This window comes from Lepisma saccharinum, chromosome 25, assembly GCF_977018435.1.
Source record: "Lepisma saccharinum chromosome 25, izLepSacc3.1, whole genome shotgun sequence".
Classification (NCBI taxonomy): domain Eukaryota; kingdom Metazoa; phylum Arthropoda; class Insecta; order Zygentoma; family Lepismatidae; genus Lepisma; species Lepisma saccharinum.
Window position 1 is genome coordinate 36,440,675 of NC_139253.1, and position 27,052 is coordinate 36,467,726.

At 35.4% G+C, this 27,052-nt stretch overlaps 1 protein-coding gene across 2 annotated transcripts; it reads left to right on the forward strand.

Moving 5' to 3' along the window:
* Positions 1 to 876: 876 nt before the first annotated feature.
* Positions 877 to 27,052, forward strand: LOC145978712 (deubiquitinase DESI2). Of its 2 annotated transcripts, none has more exons than XM_083111518.1 (7): positions 877 to 1,233; positions 10,542 to 10,681; positions 13,256 to 13,405; positions 14,349 to 14,421; positions 14,914 to 15,007; positions 17,166 to 17,307; positions 23,442 to 27,052. In XM_083111518.1, exons 3-7 carry the CDS (start codon positions 13,283 to 13,285, stop codon positions 23,601 to 23,603), a joined length of 594 nt encoding a protein of 197 aa, XP_082967644.1. In that variant the 5' UTR covers positions 877 to 1,233; positions 10,542 to 10,681; positions 13,256 to 13,282; the 3' UTR covers positions 23,604 to 27,052. The 2 variants fall into 2 exon arrangements, with proteins under 2 accessions (XP_082967644.1, XP_082967645.1); XM_083111519.1 differs by having other exon boundaries at positions 925 to 966.

Consider the following 27,052-nt stretch of genomic DNA (forward strand, 5'->3'; position numbering starts at 1 on the left):
AGGTGAATTTCAGCGGTGTTTGAAGACGTGTTTCTCGAGAACCAAAACAAATATCGCCGAGATATTTTGCTCATCTCATGTGTGTGTCATTATTCTGTCATTATCTGTAAAATGAATTGATTTAAGGTAGTGTCTGCTGCCACGTTCTTTTTCTGCTGGAACCTGAAAAAATATGCGCATGGTAGCAGACTCGATTTTTGTTTTATCGAGATTTCATCATGCTATATATGCAATTACGTCTGTAACACATCCTGTGAAGTTGTAGCGATTACTTTCACAAAATGTTTTAAGATTAGGTCCCTCAGCATTCTTCTAATAATAAACCTAAATACTCTCGTAGTTAGGTTAAGTTCTGTTAGCATTAGAATAATATCGCTAAATGCTTTCTAAAGAAACAGGTTCTAAATTTCCTGTACATTCATTCCCACTAATCATAAACTTGTATTTCTCTCGTCTTCATCTGTTCTTAAAATTTGTAACATCCTCTTAGCAGACGAATTGCGTGGCAGGAGCAAATTTGACCCTTATTCTTACTGCTGACACGTGCGTGGCAGCAGACTCGGCCTTGATTTAAAACGTTTTCATGTCAAAGTGGAAATGTCCATATTCGCAATTTGCTTCTTTACACAGCATTTTTGCCCCAGGTGCAGTGTGCATGTTTTCTTACGTAGAATTCTCTCTAACCCCATACAATTTGTGCTTAATTCGTGAAAGTGGATACTTTTATAATTAATATTAACAAAACGAAAAATTAGCTAAATGAAGATTACGCTGTATAAATTACATAAGTGGTTGTTTCGCACTCGGAGTTTGCTTGGCTTGTTTGCTTTTTGCGACTCTTGGAACTCTTGGATAGTAACCTATGATAGTAACGTCTATGGCCTGGCTCGTGCAGACCAAAGTGATAACCTTTTATAATATTTTACTCGAAAGAAGACGATTTTTACTTTAAACGCTTTAAGAAAAGTATATATTTATATATTTTGTTTGCGTGTGGTTTCTTGAATATTACATATTTATTTGAAACTACATAAAATACTAACTTCCAAAGACGATATGGATAGAAGTGGGAAGTGGTGGTTGTTCGAGCGTAGTTACCTGGCAATTTTGTTCAAACAGGAAGGAAATTTCACTTATCGTTTTTGTTTAGTTTTGTTTTGAATGGCTCATTAGTTAAATGTAGCGTGATGCATTTTAGAAGAAATACTAGGAAATTTTAATCTATAATTTGAGGTGAGCCTCGCCATGTTTAGATTAAGATTTGAGTATGTACGATTACATCCACATACGTGTACCTACCTACCTACAAGTGATTTGCTATTAAATCCTAAATAGTATTACGAATCGTTTAACTGTTTTAAAACTCTGTTCTGGTGCATGTCTTTGCCTACGTTATATTTTAAAATGGCCTATGTAATACTGTAATTTTGTTCTAAGCATCAAACTACGAAAAATATGTCTAGAGGTAGGTAACAATTGGTTACTACTCGTTCTAGGATAATTCTTGTGAAGTAAATTTCTCCATTTTGGCAATTTACCTTTAATTTTTCTTAACTTATTATTAGAGAGGTCTACTTGCAGAGGCTTGCTGAACCGCAATAGTTTCTAGTAGAAAGATATATTTTGGTAAATTTTGTATGAGTGCTTTACAGACGTTTTTAATGCAATGATAACCATATTGTCCATATTAAATTAAGGCTGCGACTATTTTGACCAGGTATAGTGACTCAAAAAAGTATTCGACTCGCCACAGCCCTCCCATGGAAACATGTCCAACAAGCGGAAAAGGATCGAAGGTGGAAGTACAATGCACAGAAGTTTAGTGCATACTATTGAGGTACAAACTACACAGAAAATAAACACCTTTAGCAGTTCACAGAAGGAGTGCAGAAAAACAAAAGACAAGATGCGTCATTGGAGCTCAAAAAAGTATTCAACTGAAATACTTGCGACATACAATATTTGGTGTGTGTGGCATTCTTAACACCTGCTTGGAACCCGTTTCCTCTTGATGATTTCCTGCAACCGTTGTGGGACTGATTTCAGCAAGGTATCTGTTGTTAGTTGGGTAATCTGCCCCCATTCGTCCAACAAAACGTGCTTGAGATAGTTTTCGTACCAGTTTGTTATATCGGAGACACATTAAAATCTGATATTTTATGTTTCGCATGGTTCGAACTTACCAATTGTGTATTGCGGAACATAGTTCAAGATGCCATTATGCTTTTTACACGAAAACAAACACAATTTTTCACATAGAGAGTAGTTTTTGTTATTCCTCTTTTCGCTTCCGTAACACACAATATGGCGGGCACAGGTTGACTACTGTTGCAGGTATGCAGTGTTTCCAACCTTCTTCACCGAAAAATGCATAGTATCGTGTTCGTCACGTGTGCAAATTGTACATTATACACGGGTAGCTGAGGGATAGCCCCATGAACCATTTCCGATAAGGTTATGTTAGGCAAGCATAGTTAAATAAAAGGGGGGGTTGGAAACACTGACAGGGAGGTTACGTCATCAAATGTATGCAGCATCCGGTTCTCATACCGAAAGCAATGGCACTTGTGTGTCGGTGAGAGATCTCTCTTGAAAAATTCATGATTTCCCGGTCAAATAGATTCCACGATGAAATAATGTCCGTCCGATGCACGAAAGCTGTTGCTTGCATTTCCATCCATGAACTTGAACCGGATGTTAGAGCATCTGATGACGTAATACCCAGTAAGTGTTTCCAAACACAGTTTTTCACTATATTTTCCCAACCTAAAGCAACCTAACCTTACCGTGATGGTGTGTGGGGCTATCGTGGATGGTTATACAATCCAGAATGGTTTTTGGGGCTATTCGTGGATGGTCATACTATCCCGAATGGTTTTTGGGACTATGCGGGAATGGTTTTCAGGGCTATGTGGGAATTTTTCTGTTAAGAAGATTGAAACACTGCTTTGCCGTTTGAAACACAATGCTAGTCAAGATTTGCCCGCCATTTTGCATGTTCAGGAAGTGAGAAAAGAACGAACAATAATTACTCAATGTGTCGACAATAGATACTAATTTCGTTAAAAAAAGGCGAAATCCCTTGGTAAACAATGTTTTCCAATGCAGAATAAGTAAGTACGAATGTAAACAATTACAGAATAAACGAGTTAGACGATTCCTGGCTTTGATAGTTTTACCAAATTAGCTAAGCTAAAAGCTAATGAGGAGTACATAGCTAAGGCATTAGTCCATAAAAATAAGCGGGCATTACAGGCCGCAAATGTCGGCATCTCCGTGAGCGCTGCCCGCCACGCTTCTCCCGATCTCTCGGCTGCAGATCGAAATGAACGCACGGTAGATGTACTACTTTGATAGATTTTAGTAAGGCCTTTGATACAGTTGCGCATGAAATCTTGTTTAAAAAACTACAGTATTATGGAATAAAGGGTATCGAACTATCCCTTCTTAAGCCTTATCTTACTAATCGGCGACAGATAGTAAAATTTAATAATAAGAAATGTGATGAGTGTCTGGTGTCCCCCAACGATCAGTATTAGGTCCACTTGTTTTTAGTTTATATGAATGACCTACCTAATTGCCTAGCATGTAAAACAGCTATCTATGCTGATGATACCACCTTTGTTACAAATGATCATAGTATTCTTAACCTTAGTATCAAAAATAAAGAAATGTTAAATGTTTCCTCTTTTTGGTTTAAAACAAATAGCTTCGTGTTAAATACGACAAAAACAGAAACTCACTTTTTCTACTTAAATAACCCACCATGCACCTTAAATAGTAAGGATTATGTAAAATTGCTTGGCATATATTTAGATACAAAATTAAACTGGTCAGTTCATACCCAGGAACTATGTAAGAAACTTGTCCGTGTCTTATATGTATTGCGGAAATTAAAAAAAAACTGTAAGTGAGAAAATGATGATTTCTTTGTACTACGCTCTTTTCCATTCACACTTACTGTATGGTAATTTACTATGGGGAAACTATACAGGTGCAAAGGAAGTCTTTAAATGTCAAAAGTAGGCTCTACGTTGTATGGAGTCATGTAGGGAATTCTTTAAGGAATACCGTATTATGACAGTGCCCTCTATAAATATTTATCATAGTTTAATGTACATAAAGGGAAAAAACCTCTGCAGTTTTAGGTTGGGATGTAACGTACATGACTATAATACAAGGCACAATCTGAATATAGAAATACTGTATGCTAGACTATGCAAGACTTAGCAAAATTTTAAACATAATGGAATGAGATTATTCAATTCGCTACGAGCTTCTATACGTAATTTGGAAAACAAGCAGTTTGCTAAACACATTAATAATATATTAGTACGATATTGTATATATAGTGTCACGGAATTTGAAGAACACTTCCGTCAGGGCCTGTAAAATGTAAATGTCTACTCATAATGCATCACAGAACTGTAAAATGGGTTTTTTACATGGTTTGTATTGTAATCAAAATAGAGTACTATTTTTCAATTGCATTCGCTGTAATAAAACATGTAGTTTAATTTGCAAATTGTATTGTTGAATGTGTAATATTTTAATATGTATTTTTAATTTTCTTTTCTTTTGTAATCGATTACAATCATGTTGTCTAATGACTAATAAAGTATTCTATTCTATTCAAATATTGTATTCTGCAAGTATTACAGGTTAATACTTTTTTGAGCTCCAATTACACATCTTGTCTTTTGGGTACTAGTTTACTATCCTTCGGACACATTTCTTCAATTTTACAGAAAAAACTACTTACCGTAATAAGTTCCTGTAGTATTGTCTAACATTGGGAAGGTGTATTCATGTTTTTTTGATGAAAGTAATGTCAGTTTTCCACATTACGAGTACTTGTTTATTTACGTATGACACAGTATGGCACGTACACCTTCGTAGATAATCGCGTGTCGTGCTTGTGTTTTGTTCATGTTCATTGGGTATCCAGTGTCTCGTTACAAACCGTCTGTGTTTGCAACGAGAGTTAGAAGCATGACGTGCCCTGGATGCGTGGTGAAGTTTGTACCGGATGTGGAAGATCCAGTGGATTTTTTATTGAACATGGGATCATGAAGAAAGGAAAGGAATGTCCAAAATGTGGCAGTGAATGTAAACTACTCGTTAGAAGGAATGGGCTGTGGATATGTGCCTAATATGGTGTGTCGTGGATGCATGGTGAAATTCAGGTAAGTTTTCCGTATCCTGGAAACAGATTTCTTCAAATTTAAAAGTTTGAGGCTCATTTGGGGTCAGGTGACTCTGGCCAATTTCTAACATGCCCTTAACAGGGACTCTATAGAAAAAGCTGGGGAGCCGAAGCGGAGCGGGGGCGGTAGGTCAATTACCCAGGGGCGGAGCCCGGAATCTGTGGGAAATTTAGACTCAAAAATTCCAAACGAAAAATTTTTTTTAGTTTAAATTTCCCACTTATTCCGGGATGGATAGCCCCAAAAACCATTCATCGATAGCGCCACGAAAGATTACAGTTTTCTTCGTAAAACAACACGAAGATTTCAAAAATATATTAGATCAATGAGCTTTGTTCACGGGCATTTCTTGTGTTCCTAAGGTTGAACCACTGAATGATGATTGAAAATCGACAAAAGACAAGCATGACACGCAATTATGTAGGAAGGTGTACACGCCATATTGTGTCCCAGGCAAGCTAAAAGACCTACCAGAAAGATGTACTGGTAATGTGAAAAATTGCAATTAATTTCATCAAAACAATTTTTATGCACCTTCAGGAATGTTCCGTGAAGGAGATACGAAAGTACGAATGTCAAAAATTGTGAAACGAAAAAGTTATAGGTGTCCGAAGGATAGTAAATTTTTACCGTATGCACTAAACTTCTGTGCACATGTACTTCCATCTTCGTTCCTTTTCTGCTTGTTGTACATGTTTCCATGTGAAGCCTGTGGTGAGTTGAACACTTTTTTAAGTCACTGTATATGTGGCTATTCACCAGCAAAAGTAATAACCTAAATCATACCATAAAATTGTATCTTATCGTATTTTATTCTATTCATTGGCAGTGTTGTTTTGTTAGTGTTAACTTATAAGAAATTATTTAAAATGAAAATTTGTGCGACTACTACTGTCAATAGGTAGAGAGAATAGCAGAAAGTGCTGAAGACCAGAAATTACATGATCAGGTGTTGGGAAGTATTTACAGAGGTAATTGTAATGTTAACCTTTACTCTCTCGATGATACCATATGGTATCATCAGAGTAAGGTCGTACTGCCCCGATGATACCATAGGGCATCATGGTGCTGATTACGAAATGAATGTGCATTTTGGACCTTCATACTCTATGTTTGGGTGGAAGCTCTGACACAGGTCTGGAGCAAGCCTGGGAAATTCACAACATATCCATGCCACGTTTCTGAACAAAGTTTTACATTTTGGCTCATTATTCAACTTGTATGGCACCGAGGAACGTGAAACATATTTAATTCTCTTGAGAAATGTCCATTCTTTGAAAATAATACTGAAGTTCGCACCCTCTCCCCAATATTGCAGGAGAAGAGGGGGCCAACTCCAGATTTTTATGTTTTTTCCCATTGAAATTCGGGGGTCATGTCCCCCCAAGCCCCCCTTCCTTGGTCTGGCATTCTGAATTGTACACGGTTTCATACACTGATGTTTTTGCTGCAAAACAAAACTTATCCGAAGTAGATTGCTCCCATAGTGCCAGAGTTATAACAATTTTCCTTCAAAAATACAAATTACTATTTTTCGTAAAATAAAAATAAGTACATTTTGGCTTATTATTAAACTTGTATGGCACCCAAGAACATGTTTCATTTTCTTGAGAAATGTCCATTCTTTGAAAAGAATACTAAAGTTTGCACCTTCTCCCCAAAATAGCGGAAGAAGAGGGGACAAACTCCAGATTTTATGTTTTTTCCATTGAAATTTGATTGTTGTGCCCCCCCCCCCCCCCAAGCACCCCTTCCTCGGTCCGGCATTCTGAATTGTACACAGTTGAATGCACTGATGTTTTAGCTGCAAAACAAAACTTATCCGAAGCAGATTGCTCCCATAGTGCCAGAGTTATAACAATTTTCCTCCAAAGAGTGTTCGAATTTAAAATTCCCGCCGAGAAGCCCTGGCGAGAACGGGGTTACTTTCATGTACCTGTAAAGATTAATAGCACTAAACCTGACCTTCCTAGCCAATGAATATTAGCATTATGGAATCTAATATTGGTCCGTTGTCACATCACCCACCCTCGATTTTGCAAGGATTTTTTTGTTTTTTTATGAAGATTACGTGTTGCAAATTGTGAAGAACAAAACTCTGGACCCTGGAAAGAATTATTTTATGTGCTGATAAAAAAGAACCCTGAAGAACCGGAGCATAGCTCTGTAAAACGTCATTTATAAATTTTAACAACGATACTCGCTCACATAGGTGTTTTATTATATATTTTTTCTTTAATTATAACAAAGTGAGTAAACACACTCTCTTAAAGTGTATATTTTTAACCAGGGGAAAGAATAGTAGAACAGTACTTGCACTTAGGGAAAGTGGTGCTTTTTATCTGGTGAATTTTACTGACAATTCAATTTAGTATTGGTTAACTTAGCTTTTGTGCTATTTTCAGTGTATTTGAAATTGAACATTTCATCTGATGTGACATGCAGTGAATCTGAAATTTTATCGCTAGGGGTCGGAAGTTGATGATTTTTTTTCTGGGCCTTGAATACAATGCTAAACCTAACATCACTCCATTTTCAATAAGTTAGAAGCAGAAAACATTTTTTTATTTTGCATTTTTTGGCCTTTAGGTCATTTTCAGTATTTTTTGCTGTCTTTATTGCATTTTTCTTCATTTTTGTTTTTCTTCTCCCCTGTTGTTAAGTGAATTTTAAATGCATTTGGTGGCATAATTTAGGTATCTAAATTTTCTGACATGGTCTTTTTTTTAGCAAGTTCACTATACCGTTAATGGGTTAAATCAGACATTGTGGTACATTTTTCCTCCAACACTTAAAATACTTTGTGTGAAGGCTTGCAGGCCACTATAATCACTTTAATCTTGGGTTTTAGTCACAGTATATAAAGAAAATATAATCCGATGTAAGCAAAACACAACTGTATTTTTTCAGATGCTGACCGACTACTGTATAGTGTAAGACGCTCACTGAAAGGAGGTGAATGACTTACACAGAAGAACTTTGAAGTAAAAATAAAGAAAACTACATTAGCACTTAATTGCTTTTTTTTTCTTTGCTTCAGTAGTTTAAAACACCAAACAACGGGTTTTGTTTAATTATTCAACTACTCTGTTGTAATTTATGAAAAGATCAAACTTTCATTTTAAGAATGAAAATTATTTTTAGGTTATTTTTTAATAATTTTAAAGTCATTCTATAGGTCATTTTCAAAAATTTTTTTAGATCAACTTCCAAGCTTTAGTTATCACAATGGTTATTTACAGTTGCATTTATAATTATTACTTCTAAAATTAATATCAACCTGTATTTTTACATGATTCATGCCTTGCGGTTGTTTTGTATGAATGATTTAACTTACAAATCAGTGACAGTGAAATAATGTGCAGATAATATAATGAAAATATAAATATTTGCCAGTGAAAATAGCTCTTTCAGCTATTCCAATTAGCTGATAAAGGTAGTTGCATCTAAAAATTATTCATTTTCCATGCAGATTTTTATCCTATTTTGTATTGTAGCATAGTATTTGAAACCTGAAATTATCAGTACAGATCTCTCCCAAGATGCTAACCTGAAAAGCACAATGTGGAAGTTACGATGCCCCTAAATTAGAGATGCTGGAATAATTTTCTTTAGATGAAACAAAAATGTGTGTTTACAGTTATGGAGAGAAAGTTCAGTTGTTGTCTACCTACTGTAAAAATAAAAATTAGAACTAACCTAAATTACCCTCATAAATTTTTAGGGTCATAAGTCAGAAACTGCTATTTTCTGTTGCTCTTATCTAAATCACATCGAATCAATTAGTGTGTAAAGATTCTAAACAGTGATGATCCTACATGTGTGTCACATCTGTAATCTTTCCTATTAAAAGACTAAACATAAATAACTGCCTGCTGTAAAATTTATTTTTTGACTTGTAGGCTTTTTCCCCCGAAGAGACTAGATTTGTGACAGCATCCAAAAAATCGGAAATTTTTATATAGGTATATTCAACATATGTTAAAATGAAAATTTGCAGCCAACTGTAAGTCATGGCCCTTATAGTTTGTACAACCACATTTTCAAGATCAAATTTCGGTACCCTTAACCCTCCGTGCCTCCACAAGAAAGTGAAATTTTTTCATCATTTATGAAGATTGTGTTCGATACTTACAATTTCTATTGTGTTTAGCTTGCGGAAATGTATTATACTGGACTAATGAGGTTTTTCTTGTGGTACCATTTATTACGTAATGTTCATCGTTGCCAACTCCCTATGTATGAACTCAATTTGTGGAATCATGTATTATGCATTGCTTTAGTAGTGTTTTCATAAAAAAAATATTTTGAAAGGTGTGAATTAAGGGAAGTGGATGTCGCAAATGGATATGAAATGAAGTTGACATGTCGTTACATTGTGTTTGTGGTTTATATCTCAAGAGCGGTATTGGAAGTATCGGAGATTGAAAGTTGGCAATCCTCTTTCGACGTCAGGAGGCATGAGATTTACTGCAGTTGTTGTTTCGGTGGATGTCACATTGTACTTGGTTTGTTTGTATTTGAAAGGTGGGCAGGGGTTGTGTGTGTGTGTGTGTGTTCATCCTCTTGTGATGAATAAATAGAGGCCAGTTCAGTTTTCAGAAAGAGAGAATCATTAAAGATTTGTAAATATTTCTTGTGGAATTTGTTGAAATGTAGCATAGCTTCTGAATTTCAGAAAATCTGTTGCTGAACTAACCTTTCATGAGTGTCAATAATCTCTCAGTAAGTCTTACTTCATTTTATTATTAATCATAGTGGTTTGTGTGTCTTCTAATACTACATGCTTTTGCTACAGTATCAATGAAGTATGACTGCCTTGTTACCATTGTTTCTTTCCTAAATTCCACATTGCAGGGAAAGAGGCTGTAAACCTGAATGTTAGCTGGACCCCATTGGTTTACACTCGCATAGCTTGGTTGTCTTGCACCTAGATTTCTACTTTGGACTAGGACTGGGTGTTTGGGGCAAGCACGTTCTGCAAACCAAAATCCCAAAGTGGGATGGAACCACTGTGCAATGTGCCTCCACCAGGTATCGAACCTGGGGCCCCTTTGATTACAATACAAGGCGACAATGTTATCACCTTCCATCGGGGAGTGTTATTGACAAAGTTGAGCTTACAAAATGGTTAAGAATTTTGCCATATAATTACATTTTACCGGAACTATTAAAGTGGAATCCTGCTTTACAAGGTTTACATGGATGATACCTTGGTTTATATCTGTGTGTGTGAGTGCCCCAGTTCACTACAAGTCATAGTATCTTCTTTTTGTGAGCTCCAATAAGTTTATTCTATATTCATTTTTATATGTGTATTATTTTTATTTACAGGTTAACGCACAATTGCGTCAGTTTGTAAGGTGAATAGGTAGCGGAACCATTCTGAATTTGAAATGGTATGTTGTAAAACCTTCCTGTGTTCTTGATGTGCAGCTTCAACAATGGAGAGTATATTGTAGCAGGCTTGTTAGGTAAGTGATTCGTACTTCTTCCTTTGGACCCCATAGAAGAGAGAAGGGAAGATAGGAGAGAGACACCCAAAATACCCCCACCCCTTTCTCTCTCTCTCTCTCTCTCTCTCTCTCTTTCTCAATTAAGAAAGAAGTTAGGGTCCCTGCCTGGTTAACCATGAAGGTATGAGCACGCAGGGAGGAAAAGTGCTTTCTTTCTTTCCTTCTTTCTCTTTTCCTTCTGTCCTTCTTGTCTTATTTTCACCAATGCACCCCCTCAGCACCCGGTCCTTCCACTTTCACCGGATCGGTATACTCTTCTTTCCTCTCCCTCGGCTCCCAAGGAGAAAAAACTGGCAAAGAAATATAAAGAAGGCGAGAGGGAGAGGATGTCAGAAAGAAAGAAAGGGGAGGAAGAGAAGAGAAAGAGAGAGGTATGGGGGTCTCTTTCTCTATACCCTCCCCTCTTTTCCAGAAGGAGAAGCAGAAAGAAAGACTGGGTTCTATTTCCTTCTTCCCTCCCTCCTCCAGTTGTATTTTTAATGAATATTAAAAAGTGTTGCATTTCATTAACCCGTTGAGCAGTATGGATGCTCATTTACATCATCTGATGTAAATGTGTGATCTGGACTGGTGTACTGTAGTATGATTTGAATTTTGCACCAAAACAGTACTGACATAGTAAGAAGTTCAGCTTCAACCTTCCTTCTAAGGGTTCTAACAACTGGAGCCACATGTTGGAACTTTGTTCTCCATTTAATTTTCCTTTGACCTGGTGCTGTTCCTTCTTTTATTTAAGCTCTATCTGCCAGTGACAAATCTCGTGTGTATATGCCCTTGCTTTGAGGAGTACCATGCCCTGAAGACACAATGGCCAGCATAAATGATGCACAATATGGCTGAAGACTTATGACTGACTCCACCATATTGCTGCAGATTTTATAATTCAGATAGCACCAGTGCAAGAATTTATAATGACATGTTTATTATTCTGATTTAATGGTACACGTGATACAGAAAACACACAAGCATGAAAAAATATAAGCTGTACTGTTTATTTTAAAGAAGAAAGGTAAATAAGTAAATATGAATTATTAAAACATATGTTTTATTTTTTGAATTTGAAAATTCGGGCACCCTGTATTTTTCTACACCTGATAATGATAATAGTTACGAAGAAATAAAATGCTTATAATTCAATTTATTATTTGATGCAAAATCTTGCCACAGCAGGGGTCAGTTGCAAATTATCGCCTGTACTGCTCAATGGGTTAATAAGTTCACATTAGTATTTCATACTCAATACATGACTAATACATTGCACAGCTGGGTGTACACATAGTTTTTAAGATTCCTTTGTGTAAAGTATGCAAGATGCAAGTTTATTGTGTGTTTGAGTTAGAGTGAAAAAGGGAGGAAAGGAGCCAGAAGGGTGGACAAGTAGAAATGGAAGGAAACAGTAAACACTTGCCACATTAAATGAAAATATCTTTACATATTTATTTTGCAGCCTAGCCACATGTTCACTGTGGATGAAGTGATCTTGTCACTAGGGATGTCTTCGCAGATGGACCTAGTTTCTTTCCGTTGCCCCCATGGTCCAAAATGCACCCTCATGTTCGTAAATGTAACAAACTGAGGTGCAAGACCTACCTGTTCTTTATTACTTCCTCACCCTTCATATTCATACTACCATGGGCAACATTTACCAAAAGACACTTGACAATCCTGGAACCTGATATACATTTTCGTCTGAAACTCCGATTTCACTGTTGCCAGTTACTCCCCATTAACAAACACATCATTTTGGAAACATTTAGAAAGATCGTATATATCAGTTATACATGCTACCATAGCCCCCAGACTCAGCCTAGCCACTTGGTAACCATCTACCATACCTCCCCAACCCCTCGAATACCGTTCTGTTCTAGGTAAATTAAGAATTAGTGACAATAATTTGAGTAAAAGTAAATTTTGTGACAGGCACAACAAAGTGGCATGTATCCGGTAGCAGCGATTTGATGCCAAAAATGGGGGGCAAGGACAATTTACTTTGTCTTGGTAGACAAGGCTTAGCATTAAGAGTTCATAGTGCAGGGAAAAATGCCCCCTCCTTAATCGCGGCCACTGCACATATCACTTTAATGACCATTTGACTGCAGCCTTATGCAGTAAGTGGTATCAAAGCAGTGTTAAAATGTTGCTATTGACTGGTTCATGTGACATATGTCTTGTGTAGCTTTCACTACTACACTTACATACTACTCATTTGGAATTGCAGGATTACATTCTTTGATAATATCAAACTGTTGCTTCCAAGTCATTTCGATTTGCAATTAAAAGTGTAATTTTGTTATTAACCTAACAGTCTAAGACATGAAATCTGTCAGTATTGCAATGTTGCATTTATCTTGATGTATAATTAATTTTCAAAGTTTAATCATCATCATTTACTATTGTTCCAAGTAGTTGTAAAAATAAAGTGAGTGATTATTTTCTAGTGCACTGGATATTCTTTGCAAGAGCATGTGCTAATATAATCTTAAGTTTGGTTTAATTTTTTATGTACTTAAGCATCTTTTTTATTATTTTCAGGAGGAATGTGTGAAAGTAACATTTTGAATGTACCATTCTAGAACTAGTTGTACCTTACCTTTTCCAAGTTGTCTTGGTTACTCTGCGGAGACAGAGGAACTTCTTCCCAAAATGGCTCGAGAACCAGTAATTTTAAATGTTTATGATATGGTGAGTAGGAATTGAAGTTTTGTGTAAGGACATATTTTTGGCTATTTAAAACATGTTGACATGAAACAACGGTGTCAGGTAGATAAGCAGTTTCAGCAGAAGAAAATTGCAAAATTATTCCATTCCTGTAAGTGAGGAATGAAACTTTGCATCATATGCAAATAGTCAGATGACCTACTTCTTTTTCGTAAGTTTCATCTGTGCATTCAGTGGGTATTTGTCGAGTGCATATGAGACAATTTTTTTTTTTTATTGAAAAACTGATTAAAATGTAGCCAAAGATCAGCATTATACAACATGGCCCCTTGGAAAAACCTTGTGAACGTGTCCCATTGCCCTACCCATGATTACGTTCGAGATTGGTTTGTCGGTTTTTCACGCACAATTTCCCTACTTGCAACAATAAAACATCCTGACTTCATGAAATACATTCTGAATTGCAATAAATTCTGCTGAAATATAAATGCCAAGTCATGGCAATATAGACATACCATTTTAGTAGCTTGGAATGCAGCTTCAAAAGAATGCTCATCTGCACTTGCCCTCAGAGTGAAACTTATTGCATAAGATAATTGCTTCTTGACTGCCTTGAAGAAAATGGCAGTAGAAAATAGATGAATTAATATAGTACATTTATTTTACTTACTTGCAGATCCAAACCCATTGCAAATGATTCATTTTCCTCTGCCTAGTGAATAGGTGTAATTTTGTATTTCTTATGCAGTGCTTTTTTAACCAATTAAATGAACATACATAACAGTATGTACGATATTATTTGATAATTGTTCAAATTTTACATTATGCACTTAGTTTACTTCATGTCCATGATTGTGAGTAGGTTTTGTGGGTCATATTATTGATATCACATGTACATTTGATTGAAGCTACACATAATGTAATCAGTTTTAAGTCTTTAAAAATGTATGATTATTTTTCTTTCCAGTACTGGATAAATGAGTATACTTCCTCCCTTGGCCTTGGAGTCTTCCATTCTGGAGTTCAAATATATGGAATAGGTATTATATTTTCTTTTTTTTTTTATGGAACAAGAGTACAATAATATATTTTTATTGTTTTGAATCAGTATCTACGTTCGAAAGCTGTGAATATTTATGTGGGATGCTATTCCACTTTGTGTTTAAGTTGACTTAAATCAGTAATAGAAAAGTGAGGTACAGTCCCCTGCGAATTAATCGGAACAAGATATTTTTATGCATGATAGAGTCTCAAACTTGACTATGGTTTCATGATGATGAATCTATGACAAATAGTGTAATACAAATTATATAACAGAAAGAAGAACATATTAGCTATTAAGAAATATTACGAATATGTAATTTATTGTTTCTGAATAGTGTAATTGATGAATTAGGGTATAAGTAATGTAAATGTTTTTTGGGGATAGAGGGGGCCAAGTGCTGTGTATATCATGTCTACATATATTCAAAAAATGTAATTTCAGAACACTGTATTTGAAATAGTGTTATCAATTTATTTTTCAATTTCAGAATATGCGTATGGTGGCCACCAGTATCCCTTTTCGGGAATATTTGAAATAATACCTCGTGATGCAGATGAACTGGGTGAACAGTTCAGGTTTAGGTAAGGTGTATCTTATGTTTTTAATGCATATACGTATGGAATGTGGAGGGAATCTGGTGACAGATTTCACAACACTTGATCAACACAATTAACCCTTAGAATCTCAGGGCCCATTCCTCCAGTTTTGCCTTAACGCTGGGAATTTTTTGAAGTGGGAAATTTGAAATTCGCCAGGATTACAGGGTTTTTCAATGTTAATATACAAGTGAAAAACAATCTTTCTCCAATTTTATGTCTCTTGTCAGCTAAACGGTCACAACATTGTTTGTGTAACAAATCCAATTATGTATTAATAATGGTTTACAAGAAATTTTACATTAATTTTCTGTATTCTTCTATCAAGCTCACATACCATAGTTTGAGAAACTCTGGCTTAGAATAAAATCAATAGTAGTCACAAAAACAGTATTTTTAGATGGTGTAATATTACAGTGATCAATTATGTGTTTTATGAACAAGTAGAACAATATTCAAGAATACCTGTTTTAACTTTTTGGGTTATATTCAAGTTTATTAATGTATGTTTTTATTATTTTCCTGTAGTTTACGGTAATTACAAGCATAAGAAAATAGTTTTTGGTTGTGGCGTTCCAGGAGAATACACGCTTCCTTCATCAGACATTTATTTTCATTTTGACTAAAGATACAGTTATAACAATGGTTAGCAATTTTTTAAACAAAAAGAATCCGTTATATAATGGATGTTGTCAATGTTAATTGTTGTAATATAGCAACTTAATTGTGAAAAGAAGCAGTCTGTTTTATTTTTTTTCAGATAAAAAAAATTTGATCACATTATTTTTTATTTAAAATTATGAATCCCAAATATCATCAGGTAATTCAAAGTCATCATTGTTTTCACAAAGTCTCTTGATGTTTTCTGTTGCATTAAATTTTAAAGATGGTGGCTTACTCCATCTATGTTACCATTTTCATTATTTAATTTATTCCAGTGTTCTTCTGCAATGAATGAAGCTTCCCAGACATTCAACTCTATGTTTCCCGTCAATCTTTTTAAAACCCTTCTCTTTTTAATCAAATGCTTCTCTTCGATGATGTGAGCTGACAAAAACAATTTGGAATTAAATCTTCTAAAAATGTTGGCAATTTTATGTGAGAATCCCTTGTGGAATGGAATGCACACAAATTTCTTTTCAACAGATTTTTCATCTTTGTCTGTATTTCTCTTTTCCTTTAGTTTTCTTACGACTTGTTTTTTGATTTGGTTTATTCTGTTAGTGTGAAAACCATTTTCTTTTGCTATATTAAAAAGCCTTTCTTCTTCATTTTTGATATCCTTATTATTAGAACATAGTCTTTGTGCTCTCAGGAAAAAATTTAAAAATATATTATCCATTGTTATACGTGAATGTTCTGAATTGGCATGGATGTATTTTACCCTTGCTAATTTTTTCCTATGGACTGATGTTTGAATTGTTGTGTCAGTTGTCTGAATTTGCAGATCAAGGAAAGAAATTATATTGTTATTCATGGGTTCGCAAGTGAATTTTATGCGACGATGTGATTCATTTAACAATTGAAATACGTCCATGATGGTGTTCTCATTTTTAGCAATAATTAGCACATCTACATATCTGATGTATAGTATGATATCTGCACCTATCTCATTAACAACTGGAGATTCTTAGTAATAAAGGATAATGCTGGACATGATTCCGTATACTGGGTTTCCCATTGATAGAGCATTACTTTGCTGATAGATTTTGCCATCAAATATAAAGTAATTGTAATTTGCACATACAGTAAACCATCGAACCATTTCCCATGATTCTACTGGGTTAACCTTCATCTCAATAAGCCATCTGTGTAATGCATCTGTGGCACCTTCTATTGGGACACTAGGATATACATTTTCAACATCAAAACTTGCAATACAATACTCATTATTCCAAACAATATTTTTTAGTTTTTGTTTCACTTCATATGCATTTTTAACACTGAATGGTGTTTGTTGTGTAATTATAGCAAGCCTTTCAACTAAATATTTGGATAGTTTGTATGCAGGATAACTACATGTAAACTACAGGAAAATAATTCTACAATGCAAGCAATGCATACATACAAGAAAAACTAGTATTTTTTTATGTTCTTGAATTCCTTTTTTTAAATATTGACAAATTATATATTTTTTTTTCAGGCAGTCCATTCAGATTGGCTACACTGATTTTACTGAAGATGATATAAAGAGGATAATTACAGAGTTAGGAAAGGATTTTAGAGGAGACAGATATCATCTAATGAATAAAAATTGCAATCATTTCTCAGGGGCTTTCACACAGGTATTTTTTAATTTTACTATACATTGATTTTGTGCATCATTAGAATGTACTTTAGCATGTAATTTCGAAAATATTATAATCAAAATTTATAATAATGTAGTAATTTTATTTATTTTCTCTGTGGAGAATATATATCATAGTAATAGCAATTTGATTGAAGAAGAAATATGGAAATTGATGTCCGATATCTACTCTTTGAAGTATTTTGAATTTCAGGTCAATATATTTAACATGTAAAATACCAGTATTGTCACAAAATAATACACTAAATCATCTTTTGAAAGTGGTTTTATTTATTTTGATGTTTTGTTCAAGTTTCTCCAGATAAAAGTCACTTTCAAAGGAAGATTCACTATAACTAATATTTTGTAATACAACAGTGCTTATGCTTTCTTTTAAGAACATTTAATAGTAAACGGTGTGACCTTTGAATCTACCCAAATTTCAAACTCTCTTCCACGTATAGTATAATACCCTGTACTGCATTTGCAGACAAACAAGGCTATGGCATCTGGACTCTCGATTCCTGTTTTGCACCAATGTTGTACTAACATGCGATTAAAATGATCCGTGGGTCAGGGTAATCCACCACCTGTTGCTCGAAATTCCAGCCGGTCTCAATTTTTTATGCTGGAGCTCGCACCAGCATTTTATCTAGCATATGAAAAGCTGCCTCTTTTTTGATAACAGCAATGACTCATCCAGCGTGAATGAAAAAAGTTATTGTTTTGAATCTCTCAAAGCTGTTTTGATTTGACGATAATGAAATTTGATTTCCAGAGAGAAAAACAAAGAGTTGAAATGACTTTCTGTTCTGCACATCTGATGAGCAAAACTGTTATTTTACACCTGACCCAAAAATTAACATTTTAGAACACTCAGAGCAGTGCTGGAAGGAAATGGACACAATGTTCAAGATAATATAACCACTGCTTTTCTTCAGAATCATTCACATGCTACAAATAAATCACACAATGCTCAATGTAAGAATGGATGCAGAGACCAATTAAAATATAAAACAAAAAAGACTTTATTCAAGGTGGAAACTTTTGGCGAAGTGGGTATTTGACCTCCAGAATACTCCTAAATCCAACAATAAATTTTCGATTAACATGTGAGTAAATAACAATCCCCATTTTGATATCTAAAACACAATTCTGTCAAAAATCGTTCACAAAATCAAATAAAAAAATGCAAAGAAATTGAAATATAAATAAGCATAAGTTGTCAACAAGCAATAATCAAAATCAAGAGAAATCCAAAACACAATGCACAAATCCAAGTTGTAATAGCACAAGCGCAACGAGAGGGTAGCGTATCCAAGAGCAAGCAAAATCACAATGGCAAATGAAGCTTGGTGCGTATGTAGCAGCCGTTGCATGCGGGGTAACATTCGTGCAATTGGGTGAGGGGACAGAGGTCAGGTGCTATTGGATATCACTCAAGCATGGTGTGGTGGTGTCTATTTCTAGATCAGACCCACTTGCGAACGGTAGAGTGCTCGTGAAGGGAATGGCAACACAGCAAATGAAATTAGTGCAACAAGTGTATTTTTTGGCAGATTTTCTTCAACTTTTGAAATTTTTCATGGTTCCCAAGAAAACTGTCATTATATCCAGGGTCGTAGAATCGAGCACTCTACAGAATATATATCAGTATATATCAAGGGTCTGCAGTATGTCAAAGTACATCAGAATTGTTCATGATGTAAATCATGACTTGAAGTACTAGGCTTAACATGAAATATGGCAATAATGATGATGATGATAATTCTTCTTATTAAAAACTGAGACAAAGTTACATGTACCTGTTTTGTAGTAATTTTCATATCGACCTCGGTTTTTAATTTTTGCAACACATGGTGTGAAATATCACCTTTCGATGATAATTTTCCTGTAATATTTTGCAATGTCATATTTTGCATTTTTTGCAAAGACCAATATAATTTTCATGAGCTTGCACCCAATGGTATCCCCAGTGATGAAATATGCACAAATTTTATTTTGGAAGTAATGCAAAATTCCTGTTTTTCCGCGAAGTGAATGTTTTTTTTTTTAGAAATATAACTGAATTAGACCAGGTATGTGCAAAACAACAATTGAGGCAGTGTGTTTACATTGCAGTCTTGTGACTAAAGATGCGAATCTCTAGCAGCATGTCCTCCCTTCTCCATCACAGTTGTCATTTACATGGAACTGGGTGGGGAGGGTTTAAAAAGAATGAACACAGTGAGGCTTATACACGTTGTCAGTTCTGTCTACCTGGAGGGGTATCCAGGGGTACCTAAAAATTTTTACACAGGATCAAGTGACACTGTGTTCCATGGATCTCTTAATGTGATAATTTCTGTTCATAATGAAATTCATCCTAACTATCTACACATACACAGTTTAGTACTTTTACATATATTTCTGTGTGTTTCCATTTAACATGCAGAAAAAGTCCAAAATATTCATGTACTGCTAATGTAGGTGGTTTTTTTATTACTTTTGTCAATTTTATATTTGCCATATACAGTGTCTATCACAATCAAATCGTCCGCGGAGCGCCGGCAAACTCACCTGGCAATGAGAGCTCGTGTGCCTGCAAACTTAATGCAACATCCACGTAACTGGAAACACTAGCTATGTAATGAAATAAATTTGTACAATTAGATGAACAGTTACAATTAGAATAAACATGTACTTTGTTACAAGAGGAATTGGAAATGTTCTCCTGCATCCACACATTTATGGTATCTTTTTAGCAATTTTTCACTAACACGTATCAGTTTCTCTTCCGAAATTGCTTCAATTTCTCTCCCGATAAAAGCGTGGTAGCTTGCCATGCAGACGACATAAAAATGTCTGTTTCTTGTGCAAGGCGCCAGGGGATTTTTTAGGATTATGTTCCAATCCTGCTCTAACATTCTCTACTTTCTCCTCAGTAAACACACGTCGTTTCACCCTTCGTTTCTTATCAAGAACAAACCCAGTTTCCCTAAATTTATTCACAAGTTTTCGAACACTGTCTTTGTGTGGAACAGGAACATCTGGGTATTCTGCTGCGAAAAGCCTTATAACTTCCTTCCGTACAAGAAGTCGTAATGACTTTGAGAGTTGTACATAAAAAATTGTTGTTTCAAATTATACGTATAGCGTGGCATTACTAGACTGCAGACAAACACCAGTAATATGGAATCTAAAAGACTTGTTAACACCTTAACACTTCACAAACACATGCAAACTGGACACCAGCTATCTGCATACTGAAGCATTGATGCATTCAGTGCCAAGGTCAGCGTACAGCTGTGGATCTAAATGCTGCCAGACGTGCTCCCACCTGCCGCACCGTGGACAGTGAAAGGCACTGTATTTGTGTCCCTACTCAAGAGGTTAAATGTTTTAACTTTGAAACCAAATTTCCATTGCAGTTGTATTGACATGATGTATATAATATATCTTTGGTTTGGTTTGATTTGGCATTTTAAGTCCACTGTGTGCCTCCCCCGGGTATCAAACCCGGGACCCCTTGATTACAAGGCAACGACTCTACCACTGCATCATCGGGGAGGCCCTTATAATATATCTTATTTGTAGTTAACTGTTAAGGTTGAAATTGATAAATGATAAAGAACTGACCTCCATGGCTAAGTGGTTAGCGCAGCATGCTACTGGCTATGGGTGTTCCTTGTGAGTTTGCCATCATCATGTCATTACTGATTAGCCAAAAATGGCAGAAATGCAAAGTAAAATATACCGAATCAATAAGTGAAGAATAGAATACCCCAAGACTGCTTTTTGTTCTCCCATTGTGTAATGGTAACTAGAACCATAGATTTAAGTACTGATTAATTAGTTTGATCCCAGGAAAATATTAAGAAAGGAAAATGCAGTTGTCAAAATAGATGAAGAAGGTGCAGATCAATTGTGCAAACTAATTGCTCTTGGACTGTTGTGTAGACTGATGCGTCGGTGTTTGTGCTATTGGCTAGCAAGACATGGCCGTTTGTCGGCATCGTAGTGTGTCGATGGCAAATCGAAAAGTCTTTGCCCATATTTTTTTTTCAGCCGAAATAATAAAGATGCAGGGAAATCAAAATATAGAAATTGTTCTACGTACCTTGCACTATTTTTCCACATAGTCACCACAGCAGTTAAGACATTTGTCCCATCGTACCACTATTTGGAGATGCAGCTGTTGTAGAATTCGGCCGCTTGACCGTGGAACCACTGCCGGACAGCAGTCTTCATTTCGTCATCGCAAATAAACCTCTGTCCTGCCAGGAACTTCTTCAGTGGACCGAACACATGGAACTCACTGGGGGTGAGGTCTGGACTATGCGGTGCATGCTCCAGAATGACTGAAGTCTGTCGATGGTCCTGTTTGCCACATGAGGCCTGTCGTTATCGTGGAGAATAACCACGTTGTCCACATCAAGAAGGTCTTCTTGGCCATTTTTAAATTCTCAACGTGGAGGATAACCACGTTGTCCACATCAAGAAGGTCTTCTCGGCCATTTTTAAACTCTCAACACCATCACCACACACTCATACATCAGCTGCATTTGCCTATGGATCTTGATGGGCGTCTGTCCCTTGCTCCATAGAAAATGAATAACATTTCGCTGCTCATACAATGTGGTCGTGTTGAGTACTACAGCCATCTTTGCAAACTGACAGCAGCATTGTGTCGCAGAGCAGCTGAGAGTTAATGATGGCCCATTCAAAGAAAAACCTATTGCATTGAATGCATATCTCTGTTTCTAAATCTCACTAATATTTTGGCTGAAAAAAAAATAGGGACCAAGACTTTGATTTGCCCTCATATTTTAAAAGGTGATTTTACTTACCAGATTTATAAAATGAGGTGTTCAGACTAGTTGCCTTTGATACGCACACATTTTTGATATATCTTTCGTAAGACACCCACTAACGTAAGCTGGTGATTGGGAGCTGGAAACTGGTTATTACGGAGGTCCTGAAAGTAGACATGAGACTGTGAAGTGATACAGGTTGTCTACCAGTCAAGAATGTCAAGAAAAAGTCAAGAAATCAACAAGTAGGTCAAGAAAGTAAAGAAAAAGTCAAGCTTTTGATCAAGAATTTTTGCTATTTTTTTACAGTATTGTGAACTTACATTGTTATGTACCTGTACTGGGTTTTGATAAAATTGAATATTTGGAAATCTAAAATGAGCTGTGGTTCAGATTTTTTCACTTTGTTTCTGAAGAATTGCCTTCTTGTGTGCATGAAATTTTGTAAAAAATATTAAAAATAATGTGGCCATTTCGCATCCAGGATGAAGTTTCTTATTGAAGAACAACTTCAGTTTTCATCTTAACTAGCCTTCTGCTAGAGGTTTTTCATTGAATAAAAATATCTATTTTCTTAACTTTGCAACTATAATTAAGCAGGGAGCGATTAAATAAATGTTAAGAAAATTGGGTGAAGGTCAAGAAAAGGAAAAAAAAGATTAAGGAAAAAGTCAAGAATTTTTGATTTGTTACTTTGGCAGACACCCTGTAGAGTCCTTGTTTTGTATTGTGGGGCCTGTTATTAGTCTGGTGGCTGTGAAGTGATAGGGTGCTTGTGTTTTTCTAATGTTCAACTGCAAAGTGTGTTATGGTTCAGCAAATGTTTTCTACTTTACAGAGTGTATTTATTTATTTATGATTCGTGTGTTAACTCAATCCCCACATGAAGTTTAAAGGCAATTTGAAACTAGATTCCCGGGTGTAAAAGTTCCATGTCATCAAACAATTCACTCTCTGTATCTCTGGGGTAGATAAAAAAAATGATGTATACAAGTCAAATCCACAAACCCTGGGAGAACTGAGACATAACATCTGCCAACATTAATCAATGGCAACTGCAGTGAGTTATGGGTAACTTCATCAAGAGGTGTCAAAAATGTGTGGACAACGAAGGCGGACAGTTTCAGCACCTTTCTTTACGCTTTATTCACGGACAGTCTACAGTGCTGACATACGACCGCCAGCAATGTAGCTTGCCGATAGGACAAACACCTACGTGGTGGTCTACACTTAAATGGATCACTCTGTATATTCATAATCTGTATCCTTAATTTACTACACACCTTTCATTGTTCGAACGAATAATTACAATTTCAAAAATTTGACCTGTTCTCAACAGATTCTGTGTGGAGAAGACATACCATCCTGGGTAAATAGATTGGCATATTTTAGTTCATGTGTTCCATTTCTTCAGCGCTGTTTGCCAAAAGAATGGCTGACCCCCATGGCATTGCAGCAGTCACTTAATGCACACCAGGAAAGTTCCGATACATCCTTATAACAAAAACTAACCTAGATCAACCTTTTTATGCAATCTTGTTGATACTCCTGAGGAGCTATGATTTATATGTGAATTTGATTACTTTAAATTGGTGTCCAAGAGGAAAGAAGTATTTCTGAATTTCCAATAAACGTTTTGCACAGGGAAATCATTCAGTGGAAGAGGAAATGCAGTTAGCATGCAAATGTATGTGCGAGCAGGAACAATAATTTTAAAATACATTTTTAATATGTAAACTGGTAAGTAGATTTGGATAAAAGCATTTTTTCCTCATTGTTAATAAAAATGAAGCATTAGTTGTCTTGTAGGACATTGTATAATATACATTATTTATGATAATATATTTATATATTTATTGTTCAGTTACCTTTATCTGTGTAATTGAATCATCTTATTGAAGATGCTTTTCAAATAATAATGGTAGTTATTGCTTTCCATGCTGTGATAACTGGGTATAAACACCCATACAAAGTAATTTACCATCTAAATCTGTATAAAACTGCCAATGCAGTGTTATGGAAATACACAACAGCATTGTTCAGGAATTTTATGAGTACAATTGTAAAAGTTCTGCATATTTTCTGAACTGTTATGATTTTGTGTGTGTATATATATATTGTTAATCAAAATGCAAAGTAACATGGCAACTTATGGTGGAATTGTCAAGTACTGAAAACTTCAAATGTAGTTGCAATAATATATTTTTTCGCATTATAAATAATATTTTCATGTTATTTTGTAAAGTGTTAAAAAGCATTGATCTCTTTTTTTAATGAAAATTATCAATTATCAGTCATTTATTTAAACATGTGTGAGATTTCCTATGAAAATAGGAGCAATTATGCTCGAAGATAATTGTTTTTTTTTAAATAATTTTTTCTGGCCCATAGTAATCTATTGTCTGTAGCACAACTCCATATGGTAAAGAAAATCAAACCGACAGAAATTAAAATATTTAGAAACTTTTGTAACATTATAAATGTTTACAGAAATGTTATGTAGAGCATTTTTACATTGCACAAATGAAACCCATCAAATGAAAAAGAAAATCAATATTTAGAAAATATTTGCATATTTTATACCAGTTTCTAAATGTGATATTTTCTTTAGCAATTCATTTATGCCCAGTTTTACAGCTTCAAAATTGGATTCTTCTGTTTCACATATACATTAGGGTGACCCTTATTAACATACAGAAAATTAGATTTCAGACTTTATTTGGACACACCTCAAAATTGTTCCATGTCATGCACAAATTACATGCCAGAAATTTTAGCTCAATAGAATAATTAACAGTTCCACAAGCGACATAAAGTTCAATGTGTATGACCATTTTTAGACACTCTGAATCACTCCCCCTTCCTTTCCAGAAAGAGAAGCAGCACTTGACAATGTAAGGAAGGCAGAATGAACTTGATGCACTGGAAATTGAAATAACTTTGTGTTTAAGGACAGGATAAATAGACCTTAGTGTTGTCAACTAAGAGGATTGAAAACCTCAAAAATCATATTAAAACCCACTTCTTGGATCCAAAATTATGATTTTTGTAAGAAAAATTGCAAAAGAGAATTATGGTGTCTCAGAAATTGCCCTCTTCACTCAATAATATAAAGCTAATGAACACGATACTATATGCATCCACACAATAATGGTGACTGCTGAAGCCTTTAGGCATTGACATGAATACACTATTAAGTCTTGAAGCTTTGTTGGCACCAAATGATGAAAAGATTCTCAAATACACTACTTTTGAACAGGTCTTCACTGCAGTGCTTAAGAAATTAGTTAAAATAAGAGAGATGTATGACTGCCCTTGCAGTATATTGGACCATTATATGATTCTTCTCGAATTCAGCCACCATGAAGCATTTGACAGCTTACCAGTGGAAGTAACCTTTGAAAAAAGCACTCAACTGCTGGGTGGAGATGGAAGGATGTGGGAAAACGAGCACAGCAAGATATATGCTTGTACGCTGAAGCTTGTTTCACATGTGGAAGCACATTAGATGTTTCTTAAAGCGTTGTCCAAATGTCCAGACATTCAAGTTCTCCAGCTAGCTTTGGGCATGTTAATTGGCCGTTTGTGGTACTTGTCTACTGAGAAAGTTTTCAGATTAAAAGGGTGGAGAGTGGAAAAGAATTACATAATATTGAACTGCATAATCTACATTAATCCCCAGATATTATTAGAATGATATCAAGATGCGCTGGTGTTGACAGAACCTTAAAAAGACCTGTAGAAGGACCAAGGGGAAGATGAGACTATGACAAAGATGAACCTGAATGAAATTTTAAGAGTACATTAATTGTGCCCAGGATATAAACAGATGGAAGAATTATGTTGCAGCAATAACCCTTCAGGTTTAGGAAGGCCCAGAGAGTAAATTAGTGGTATTACCTTCATGTCTGCACATAGTGAGAAAAAAATCTGCTCCAAATGGGCACAAGGCCACCCTAATATGCATGTATAGAAACACACACACACACACACAGTAAATCCCTTATATATTTATCAGAAGCTTAGGTCTACAGAATTTATAGTGTGAGAAGTAAAATCTGGGAAAATTTTACAACCCATATTTTCTCTTTATTTTTCTGTTCCCAATAAAAAAAAATGTAAAACCCAGGAATGGAAATTGGAATCTGCTATATTAGATTATATTCAAAGTTGTTTAGTGGACAGAGGGTGCTAGTCTACAGTTGAAGTGGAATCTGAATGTCTGAAATGGGCCCCAGCTGGTAATTGAACCTAGGGCTTATTAATTACAAGGAAATAGCTTTAGCCACTACACACTGGGAGGCACATACCAGGTTTTGTTTTTAGTGTATGCTTGATGGATATCTTGTTCCTGTTTCTGAGCAGATACCACTGGTTACCAAATTAGAGAAAACTATTGAATTGTATTTAGTTTCAAGTCATTATGTCACCTAATACTTATTAATGTCAAGATATTTTGTTTTAATAATGTGAAACTAGTGATAATTTTATGTCAGCAGAGACACTGCATATGCTTGGCTTCAATGGAATGAATATATATGGAAACTATTGTAGTATCTGCTTTACACCATTTGTTATACCTGATAGACTACTGATCTTGTATATTGATTTTGTTATCTTTTGTGCAAATTATATGTACATGTAAGAAGTATTGGAAACAATCGGTTTCAGTTTAATCAGTATGATTCTGAAAGTCTAGATATCCTGTATTGTTACTACCAGAACCATGAGAAAGAATTTGACTTTGTTCCCATATTGACAAGAGCAGCATGCTTTGTGAAGTACCATTATAATTCCTGAACATCACCCAATCACTTCTCTCAAGCTCGGTACCTGCCCTTTCCCGCTCTTGGTTGGAAATAAAGTACCAGCACATTATCAGTACAGTAGAACCCTGATTTGACATTCCGGGTGTTTACATTTTTGTGCATTATACACTCAATCTTGATG